Source organism: Lipomyces arxii (assembly GCF_038497795.1).
Source record: "Lipomyces arxii strain Phaff 12-163 unplaced genomic scaffold V1512scaffold_47, whole genome shotgun sequence".
NCBI lineage: Eukaryota > Fungi > Ascomycota > Lipomycetes > Lipomycetales > Lipomycetaceae > Lipomyces > Lipomyces arxii.
In genome coordinates, this window is record NW_027117746.1 from 1 (window position 1) to 9,296 (window position 9,296).

General features: G+C 43.3%; 7 protein-coding genes across 7 annotated transcripts; 3 read left to right on the forward strand and 4 right to left on the reverse strand.

Moving 5' to 3' along the window:
- V1512DRAFT_268729 (uncharacterized protein) lies at positions 1-2,231 on the reverse strand. The gene is made up of 2 exons (XM_066917532.1): positions 1,920-2,231; positions 1-1,867 (listed from the first exon to the last, which is right to left on the reverse strand). The coding sequence occupies exons 1-2, from the start codon at positions 2,123-2,125 to the stop codon at positions 262-264; spliced, it is 1,812 nt and encodes a 603-aa protein (XP_066768983.1). The 5' UTR covers positions 2,126-2,231; the 3' UTR covers positions 1-261.
- Positions 2,232-2,279: 48 nt separating this feature from the next.
- Positions 2,280-3,712, reverse strand: V1512DRAFT_268731 (uncharacterized protein). Its single transcript, XM_066917533.1, has one exon. The coding sequence runs from the start codon at positions 3,530-3,532 to the stop codon at positions 2,357-2,359; it is 1,176 nt and encodes a 391-aa protein (XP_066768984.1). The 5' UTR covers positions 3,533-3,712; the 3' UTR covers positions 2,280-2,356.
- A 3-nt stretch (positions 3,713-3,715) lies between these two features.
- On the forward strand, positions 3,716-5,009 carry V1512DRAFT_268732 (Squalene/phytoene synthase-domain-containing protein). The gene has a single exon (XM_066917534.1). It carries the CDS (start codon positions 3,765-3,767, stop codon positions 4,947-4,949), a length of 1,185 nt encoding a protein of 394 aa, XP_066768985.1. The 5' UTR covers positions 3,716-3,764; the 3' UTR covers positions 4,950-5,009.
- Positions 5,010-6,371, forward strand: V1512DRAFT_268733 (uncharacterized protein). The gene is made up of 2 exons (XM_066917535.1): positions 5,010-5,804; positions 5,854-6,371. Exons 1-2 carry the CDS (start codon positions 5,067-5,069, stop codon positions 5,881-5,883), a joined length of 768 nt encoding a protein of 255 aa, XP_066768986.1. The 5' UTR covers positions 5,010-5,066; the 3' UTR covers positions 5,884-6,371.
- On the reverse strand, positions 5,806-6,816 carry V1512DRAFT_231214 (thioredoxin-like protein). Its single transcript, XM_066913975.1, has 4 exons — positions 6,514-6,816; positions 6,366-6,461; positions 6,294-6,318; positions 5,806-6,242 (listed from the first exon to the last, which is right to left on the reverse strand). Exons 1-4 carry the CDS (start codon positions 6,632-6,634, stop codon positions 5,969-5,971), a joined length of 516 nt encoding a protein of 171 aa, XP_066768987.1. The 5' UTR covers positions 6,635-6,816; the 3' UTR covers positions 5,806-5,968.
- V1512DRAFT_268735 (transcription factor subunit Med10 of mediator complex-domain-containing protein) lies at positions 6,777-7,348 on the forward strand. The gene has a single exon (XM_066917536.1). The coding sequence runs from the start codon at positions 6,801-6,803 to the stop codon at positions 7,293-7,295; it is 495 nt and encodes a 164-aa protein (XP_066768988.1). The 5' UTR covers positions 6,777-6,800; the 3' UTR covers positions 7,296-7,348.
- V1512DRAFT_213669 (tRNA-guanine(15) transglycosylase-like protein) lies at positions 7,327-8,700 on the reverse strand (the record flags this gene model as incomplete). Its single annotated transcript, XM_066913607.1, has 2 exons — positions 7,327-8,468; positions 8,520-8,700. The coding sequence occupies 2 exons, from the start codon at positions 8,698-8,700 to the stop codon at positions 7,327-7,329; spliced, it is 1,323 nt and encodes a 440-aa protein (XP_066768989.1).
- Positions 8,701-9,296: the final 596 nt, after the last annotated feature.

Consider the following 9,296-nt stretch of genomic DNA (forward strand, 5'->3'; position numbering starts at 1 on the left):
AGTCGATTTGGCAACAAACTCGATTTAAACAGCTGGTTAGTGAATACTCAACCAAGTACATACTGTAGACGCACTCGTATACGCTGTCATTAGTTTTAACCTTATAGCTGACAGACGAAATTACAGAAATTTTGTCTAATGAGGCAACTTGATGACAGACACAACATATATACGCGATCCTATGAAAGGTCAAAAATGTCGCCTGTCACTATCGCATACGTCCTGAAGTCAATCTAAATTACATATTATACATTGTGCTCTCTACCACCCTGTTTCAATAATCTCGCCTGTGACCGCAATGCTATAGTAGCTTGGGGTCTTCATGAGCGGCGATAGCTCGTAGACCGCAAGCTCATCCGCGTACTCCACCAACAAGCCGTCGCGGCCTATAAATTTTATTCCCAAGATGTTCTGACGCCATAAATCAACAGGAAACTGCCGTCCGCTCAGCGGTACTTCAGGATCGTAGTTTTCCCGGTTGTAAATCACTCTCCTGACCCATTCTGCAAAAGTCAGCCCCGCTGTTCTATTAACGTCTGGATTCACGTAGAGATTGTAATACACGTCCAAGAACTCCTTTGACGTTGAAAATAATGTTACCGCTGATTTCTGGGTCACCAGTAAACGCGATGAATCTTCAGACAGCATGAACTGAAACGGGTCACTTGGAGATTTGACGGTCGCAAGTACTTTTGGCCGAGATGGTGGTACTCCTGCAACCGGGACATGACTATCATTTTCTTCTTCTGCCATAAATAAAAACTGAAGTTGTGCGTAAGGTTCGCTTTCAAAGCGTGTCAAATTCCTGCGATCAATGTCATCGAAAGTTGGCGGTGGTGAATACGAATCAAGAGACTCGACTTCCGTCTCGTGAACAATAGGGCCGTGGTTTGTATCTGTGTTATCGGCAAAGTTGTTGCTGTCATATGTTTCCGCTACGGTTGTTCCACTAGCATTGGCCTCGATATCAAAGGTTTCGCCACCATTAAAAACATCAATCGAATTGTAAATTTCACCAAGACTGTTGTCGCCGCTGCTATTGCTGCCAGCGTCTAGATCTCTATTTACTGATAATCCAATGTAAAACTGTCTTGTATCTAAACAAACGGTTTGTTCTAATTGAACATATGTCGATTCCGTCCTTCGTATGATTTCCTCAAAATAACTCCATATGCTATCTCGCGATTTCCATTTTCGCTTGGAAAAACTGCGTATAACAATCGTCTCACCCCACCCACGAAGCAAAAGTGTGTCATCTTTTTGTAAATCCATGCTCAAATCTAGTCGATAATGGGGTACGCCAAGTTCTCTGCGCGACTGTAAATCAACAAGAGTCAAGCCGCCTAGTCGATGGCAACCCAGAACCAAAAGTTCTGCGTTTGACGAAAGTCCAAGCGAATGAATCATAGAAGGATGTTGCATTGAAAATATTGGAGTACAGCAAGTCAGTTCTCCAGGAGTGTCTGGGTCCGGCTTTGAAAGTCTGTATACTTCCACATTGCCGTTGTAAAAGGCCATTGCTAACGATTGTGCATCGCGTGCTAGCACGACTTTAGCGGCAACTTTGTCAGTATCCTTCGTAAGTACAAACGTTCGCAAAAGTGCCGGTCTTGTTAATTTTATACTGTATATTTGAATAGTTCTGAGAGGGCTGGGCAGCGACTTGGGGTTGCGAAATACAACAACATATAAGCTCCCATCTGCAGAAATTGTTGAGCACTCATAGTATGGATGAAGTCTGGTCATAGAACCGCAGTTGACTTTGTAATTTAACTGTAACTGTAGACCTACAAACTTCCGTCGAAGTAAATATTGATAAATCAACAGTGTAGTACTTGATCTGTCTCCAAACTTGTCCAGCAGCTGTCTAAACGACCAGTCAGCCAATTCATATGAAGATTATCTCGCGTATTTCTTACGACTCAAATTCAATCGAAAACTTATTCCTCTCATCTTCAAAATCGCACAGCTGGTAATTGATGTGATGCTCCAGAATCTTATCCAGTCGTGCTAGCTTCCTCCACCTTGAACAGACATGCGAAAACTTCAAAAACGCAAAAGGGTTAAGGTATGAAATAAGCTGTAACACAATTTCGTTGGGCAGATCGTCGGACCAAGAGCCCATGATATACGCCTCGATCGTGTCTATACGATTTCAAAGCATGTGAGTGTATTTGACGTGATGTTCAGGGGTCAAATACGGGACGAGCCGCGCATCGCTAACATTCAGTTCAAAGTAATTATAACCCCATTTTAGCTTAAGTACCTATAATTTATATCTAGTCCTTTATTGTGGAGTTTGTATCACCAAAACAACTGATTCTTTATTGCCATTCAAAAGCTCCGTATATACAAACTATATAGACCCATGCGCCGCCGCCTCATACCTATCATCCTGTTGTTCCAGCTCAAGATCTTCGTCTTCTATAAACGTCTGTATACCTGTTGCAATTGCAATCTTCTCGGTATTGGACTTATACACAAACTGCATTGGAGTTCGGTCATGAGGAATCATTCCAATTTTTCCGTCAGCATACTTTGTGCACAATTCACGGATGTGATCTATTATTTCTGCTTTTCTGTCCATCGATATCGGTTTCTCGTTGGGTTTGCCAATCGTAAACCTGATGCCGGCATGCTTGACTAATGTAGTTTCAATAGTTCGCGCTTTTTGGCCAAGCAAATCTCTATCAAATATGTGCCATGAAATCTGTACGTCTTTAACTGCTGATGATCTCTTCTTTAGTGCGCCAGACCCTGACTTCTCATCTTCTTGTGTTTTATCCTTCACTGTTTTGAGCAATACTGTAGCTGGTCTTGACGGTGTAGGAATGATTTTATCATTAAGCACCACAACAGTGCATTTTGATGGAACCATGGCAGGGATGTCTCTCAGCAAAACACCAGAGTGAATTGTACCAGCTAGGTCAACGACATCGGCAGCGTTATGGGCAAACGCAAGTTTGGTGATTACTTCTCGTGGACTGGGATATCCTGCAGAATCTGCCGTTTTTCGGCCTCGTTTAGCCGTGAGAGTTCTGGCAGGCGCACTGCCTGTAGCTCCTTTGCGTTCTTTCCATTTTGATCCTGCAGCAACCGGTATTAAATTCAGCAGCTGTGCTTGCCTAGACTGTCTTCTGGCGTCAATTTCCTGCAATGATATTTGTCGTCTTGGTGAAAGGGGTTTGTAATCAGAACGCACTGGTTGATCCTGGTTCTTTACTGTGTCACTTGTTTTAGACATTCGAACAAAATTATCGATATAGTCAAGTGTCGCAGCTGCTGACATTGAATCCTTCCTTTTTGTAGTACGACGGGGATCTATAGGCTTCGCATTAAAATCTGCAAGTTTACCTCTCTCTTTAGTCTGTTTGCCTTTCCCCAAAGGAATGTCATGCCAATCTATCTTCGGTCCCAATCCAAGTGCGGTCCGTCGAGCGATAATGACCTGGCATTGGTTCATAAGAGCAGCGACGGATCGCATTCTCGTAACAGTCGCCCGTCGTTGAGACCCTCGTACAATAATCTCCATGTTCTACACGCTTCTTGCCCAGAAATGACGGTTGCAAATCAATTTCAGTCTCTCGAGATGATTTTCGTGTTGTCCCGCCGACCACTTGAAATATCTCTTTACGCCAGCAGAGATTAGAGCCGGGTAACTTAAATCATTTGAGCCGCATAGACGTAATTGCGTAGAAGATTATTTGACGAGCATTTGACGACTTGAAAGGGCAAGATATTTGTCTATTTCAATCAGTGAAAAGATGGAGAGAACAGCAGGCGGAGTATGGAGGATGAACAGGGTCCCAGTTTATTTGGTTCGTTTGGTGCATTCTAATCCACATTCACATTCACACTCGAACTTGGATTCAGATTCACATACACATTCACACTCCCATGCTCCTCGTATACCTGATCCGCCTCCAGTAGATACTCATCGGCACTCGAAAGCGACACTAGATTTTGCTCAAAGCTCAAAGCAAGCTGTGTCTAAACCGGCTGCACGACTGACAATTGGGCGGGCTCGAGACTATAGCTCATCTCTACTCGCCAGTTCCTTGACAGCAGCCAACTTGATTTCACCATTTGTGCCACTAACTGCTCGAGATGCACAAATTGCGTTGAACGCATTTGCGGTTACGCTGCAACGGGCAGCACATCCACCACACACTTCTTCATCAAACATATCTGTGGCATCGGGCGCAAGTTCTGCAACGGCACGGTTAAGGCTGCAGTTTTGGAAACAGACTTTGCAAGATATTTTTGCTGGAAAGGTGCCGCCGTCTGAGCCGGTGGCGGTCCTACTGGCGGAAGTTATTAAACAACGGGCATACACAAGAAGTTTTTTTACTCGAATGGTGGACGCGCGGATGGCACGGGTCGGTGATCCACCGTTTGCTAGTATTTCATCACTAGCCGATTACGGAGAAGCTGCGTACTCATCTATGTTGTATTTACTTGGGGAGAGTATGCCAAGTGCTCATAGCACAGAGGCCGAACATGTTTGTTCGCATATTGGTCGCGCTATCGGAGTCGTTGACATTTTGACAGACTTTCCTGCTGCGGTCGAACGAAGACGGCGTGTTTTACTTCCCCTCGACATCATGATAAAATACGATCTTCGAGAAGAAGATCTCCTGCGACGACTAGACAGACAGGACGCTGAGCTCAACAAGAGACTTCAAGATGCCATATTTGAAGTCGCGACACATGCAAACGATCAGCTTATTACTGCACGGTCAATGTTTGAGGAAACTGTCACAAAAATAGGCGGAAGGAAAAGTATTGACGACGCCATGTTCGCACCGATGCTGTCTGCTGTTGCAACCAAAACTTGGCTCGAGCAGCTGGAAAAGGTTGATTTCAACCTTTACAGTCCTAAACTTAAACTCAAGAAATGGTCTTTGCCTTGGAAGATGTATTTGGCATACAAATCCCGGAGGATATAGTTTGTACATAGTATGAAGTGGAGTGCTGTTCGTATGGGTTTTGTACTGTAATTTATTCCCATGAACAGCAACTGTAAAGCTCAAGTATAAATCAATTGAAATGTCGAATCGATAAATATGAAGATTTCCGTCTTCACTGAGATTTCTCGATTGAAATTTATTAACGATTTTGTTAAAAAACGCGTTCCTTGTGTGTTAAAGTCGGCGTTTACGTATCTGCCAGCGATCTCAAGGTGGATGCAGAACGAGAGCTCACAACCGTCGCAATTGAACATGAAATACTTTCTGTCGCTAATAGAATCAAGTGGAACAGATCCATATGTGGACGTTGAAGCCGGTCGATTTAAGCCTGTTAAATCGACGATTAATGGCCATGATGGCGACGATGAATTTGTTCGTACTCGGATCCCACTGTCTCTGTTTCTGAAAATGAGTTCGATGAAAGTTGGGCCTCCAGAGTACTCAAACCTGTATCTTGCTCAGACGTCGCTACTTGAAAGTCTGCCCGGTCTTGAAAACGACATGATGCCATTGCCATCGTATCTACCTAGTGCAAGACACATTTACGGGTGTAGCACTTGGATCGGCCAGAACACGTTTACGCCACGACATTTTGACCCCAATGACAATTTGTACATAATGATCGGTGGTAAGAAAAAGATTCGCTTATGGAAACCTGACGAGGTGGAGGGAAATCAAAAGCGACGCGGAGGACTGGGCAATGACAACTTCAGTGAAGCAGGACCAAGCGACATTGTGTATGACCAAGTGGAGCTTGAGGCTGGAGATGGCCTGTACATTCCAGAGAAGTGGTGGCATGAGGTATCGAGCATTGGCGAAGATGTAACGGCCAGTGTAAGAGCTCAATTGCTATTTTCATATTCGATACTAATTATCTACATAGGTCAACTGGTGGTTTCGAGAACCCAGTTAGATTTTTAGAAGCATATTCCTTCGCAGTTCGATTTCCAAAAGCAATTCTATGACTATTTTCATGGATACTATTAATTCGCCAAACTCTAGTTCAACTTCCAGACCTTAAATTTCCGGCCTCCATTTTTCTTGAACGCAGTAGTCAATTGATTTTCACTATGGAGCAAACGCATTTCATCACCACCACCAAGACTCTTACCTCCAACAAACACATTTGGCACTGTTCTGCGGCCCGAGATCTCAAGCAGAGCATCTTGAATTTCGTGGCCATGAGGATCGAGATCGAGTTCGCGGATGACTGGTGGAGGGTCAAGTCTGTATTGAGACGTCAGTAGAGTCTTGACAAATCTCGAGTGAGGACTGTGGTTGTTGTTAATATCATCACAATTCATAGACTCGCATAGATCTTACCAGTAAGACTTTGAAAAGATGACAACTATAGACTGTAAGCACGTAATAAGCATCAATAAACAGCCAACTAACCAGGAGACTTCAACAATGTGTCTCTGATATCAATTAATGGGTCATATCCATGAGTACTAGGGTCAAACCCGCTGGCCTCCTTAGCTCTTGTTCGTTCTAGAAACTTTAGTACCTCAGGTAATTCCGATTAGACAAGAAGAATACTTACCAGATACGAAATCAGGAACCTCGTACTCAGGACCAGATGACCTTGTACTGTAATAAATCAGACTGACAAAAGCGGTAATACCAAGAAATACCAAAGTTCGTGTCTGTTTCTTTGAAAGCATTTTAAACAGGATTCAATTGAGGAATACGGAGACAAGGAAGGTCCTATTGGTGGTGATTGAGCATGTTAATAAGCTCACACTTGTGCCGCAGGAGGCTGAGGCTGCAGCCGCACTCGCCAATTGTTTCGTCTTTTTGAGATATCAAATATGGCAAGTCCTCTCTATAATGTCTTCAACAGACCCAAGCGCTCAAATTCCAGCACCTCCAGAGCTTCAGGCGCAAGAAAATAGGCTACGGCAGATTATAGAGACTATTCTAGAGCTTGCAATTGGAGTACACGACTATGAATCAGTCTCTCAGTCAAGAAGTGCAATTATTGCTCGTGTAGACCTGTTAACTTCACAATTAAAAGAATTGCAGGATTCGTCAAATGCTGACGTGTCCGATGTATTGGTGGCTCGTGAACTCATTCAGTATGTCGAAGATGGTCGCAATCCAAACGTTTACACCCGTGAGTTTGTCGAACTCTTGGTAAAGCAGAATCAATTCGTGAATGGTAAGATGCGTGCAATGAGAGATTTCAGGGACGTTTTGGCAGATCAAGTGCGGATAGCGTATCCCGAACTGGCAGAAGAAGTCGACAAGGTCATTGAGAATACTGGACCGAGTTTCCCTTCATTGCCTACGCAAACCGAAGATAGCGATCAAAATATGCAATAATGAGTAGCTTTTGTATTATATATGTACATAATTAATCTAATGACCTGAACGGACTTTCATTGAGCTTTTTGTCTGTGACCAAACCCGCCAATCGAACTTGATATCCACGAACACGAGGCCCTCCGCCTGGCGTAGCTTGAGTCTTGGCGGAATAGGTTTTGTTAAACTTCCTTGAAGCCTCGTCAAATTGGTTCTGTTCGATTGCTGATCTGATTTGTGCCATGAATTTTGACGCCACATGAAGATTGTGGATCTGTAGTAATGTCCAAGCGAGCATCTCCTTGGCTGAGAGCAAATGTGCAATATATGCCCGATGGTGATTCTTGCAAGTATGGCACTCGCAATCATCACTCAAACTATTCAAATCTGTCGCGTATTTTACATTCTCCCAGAGACTTATGCCAAGTGGTAACGTCTCATCAGACGTCTGTTCTAGCTCAAACGTAAACGCAATACCGGCATCCGTTGCAGTGACAACCCAGTCGGCACAGAAAAGGTCGTATCCCTTTGCAATTGACTCTAGTACATCGTGAGGGCCGTTATGATATGCAAGATTGATTCTGGCAAAGGTTGATATACTCTCGGGCAAAGAAGCAATGTCGGCAGAACTACCTGTCATTGGGCTTGTCAACTTTTCCGCACACGACTCCGGCACAAATGGTGACGAAATATCGTAGAACGTTAGTCCAGCTGAGCTGACAGCCACCTTGTTTATAAATTCCTCTTGGTCAGGAAGTTTGATGCCGGGCATGATTGGAACAATAACGTCTCTTGCCGCACAGATTTGAAGCGCTGCTTCACTCCACATTTCGTTTCTGACAACCATCTTTCGCACACGGTTTCCGCCAATATGCTTCCACGGTGAATAACCTCCCTCGCTCTTCGTAGTTGAAATTAACATCGGCATGTCCACTGGAGCTAAAATCACCGTGTCCTTGTCTGCGAGCGTGGAAGCTAATGTCAGGTACTCTATCACTTCGAACTGTCTGAACCCATCAGTTGTGACGATTGAAAAAGTTTTATCAGAATTTTGCTGCGACGTCGGGATTGGACATGATCGTCTTGGTGCGAGAAATATAGGAATTTCGTGTGAGCTCGGCAGTAGTGAGATGTACTCTCGTAATGAGTGTCCAAATTGCGCGATAGGAGACTTCATTGGCACGCGCTCAATGACTGGGATCAAAAATTAGCCGCAAATTATATCTTTCAACTTATTGTACGTACAGTCCTCTAGTCCGACAAACACAGCCGGTGTTTCGACATGTTTCTGGACATTTTCAGGTGTCAAATGAGGAATGGTACCTCGTGAGGTCGGAATGATGATATTTGGAGTCGCTATCGTTGAATACGCGCCTAAACGTACGAGTGAGTCCGCCCTTGATTTTATAATGCGAAACTTCGTCATGTCTGAGGATGATTTCATTCTTTGGACTTAAGTTGTGTAGGTTTGATTAAAATTAACTCTGTTCAAATTGGAATATGTGACTCCTGAAATACAGCTATGAGCTTCTTATATTATTTACAAATTAGTTGGTCTTAAGCGTTCAATTTGTTTATTATAAAGATCACTAGTACTAATGGATACTCTATATAATATCTAAGTAAAACCCATGGGCGAAGACTATGCACAATTATGATATCTTTTAATAGAATTCCCTACAGCTAATGACATAATATTGCGATAATACTGTAATTGTTGTAATACACATGAGTGAATGCTTTTGATACTATACACGGTATTTGATGAATTCGATTGTTTTAAAACTCACTTCTCTTCAACAACATTAAAAACACAACCGGTACACATGAATGCCTAAGTTTATGCCAACCGCTACGATATCAATCCACCAAAGGAAAAAGCAATCGATTGATGTCATGACATCAAAAGTAGTTACCAGCTACAAGTCATTAAGTGATGAAATCATTGAACATAAGGTCCCTCTAGAGTGCTATTTTATTGAACGCAGAAGTGTATTACACTTCCTGCTCACGAGTTGACTA

What these genes read in the sequence shown, in the direction of transcription:
- V1512DRAFT_268729 (XM_066917532.1), bottom strand. Translation starts at nt 2,125, where the DNA reads ATGGGCTCTTGGTCCGACGATCTGCCCAACGAAATTGTGTTACAGCTT. An exon ending in TTTTCGATTGAATTTGAGTC is followed by an intron (nt 1,868 to 1,919) that starts GTAAGAAATACG and finishes CTGGTCGTTTAG; the next exon opens with ACAGCTGCTGGACAAGTTTG.
- V1512DRAFT_268731 (XM_066917533.1), bottom strand. Translation starts at nt 3,532, where the DNA reads ATGGAGATTATTGTACGAGGGTCTCAACGACGGGCGACTGTTACGAGA.
- V1512DRAFT_268732 (XM_066917534.1), top strand. Translation starts at nt 3,765, where the DNA reads ATGGAGAGAACAGCAGGCGGAGTATGGAGGATGAACAGGGTCCCAGTT.
- V1512DRAFT_268733 (XM_066917535.1), top strand. Translation starts at nt 5,067, where the DNA reads ATGAAGATTTCCGTCTTCACTGAGATTTCTCGATTGAAATTTATTAAC. An exon ending in GCGAAGATGTAACGGCCAGT is followed by an intron (nt 5,805 to 5,853) that starts GTAAGAGCTCAA and finishes TTATCTACATAG; the next exon opens with GTCAACTGGTGGTTTCGAGA.
- V1512DRAFT_231214 (XM_066913975.1), bottom strand. Translation starts at nt 6,634, where the DNA reads ATGCTTTCAAAGAAACAGACACGAACTTTGGTATTTCTTGGTATTACC. An exon ending in GGTTCCTGATTTCGTATCTG is followed by an intron (nt 6,462 to 6,513) that starts GTAAGTATTCTT and finishes TAAAGTTTCTAG; the next exon opens with AACGAACAAGAGCTAAGGAG. An exon ending in ATCTTTTCAAAGTCTTACTG is followed by an intron (nt 6,243 to 6,293) that starts GTAAGATCTATG and finishes CAACAACCACAG; the next exon opens with TCCTCACTCGAGATTTGTCA.
- V1512DRAFT_268735 (XM_066917536.1), top strand. Translation starts at nt 6,801, where the DNA reads ATGTCTTCAACAGACCCAAGCGCTCAAATTCCAGCACCTCCAGAGCTT.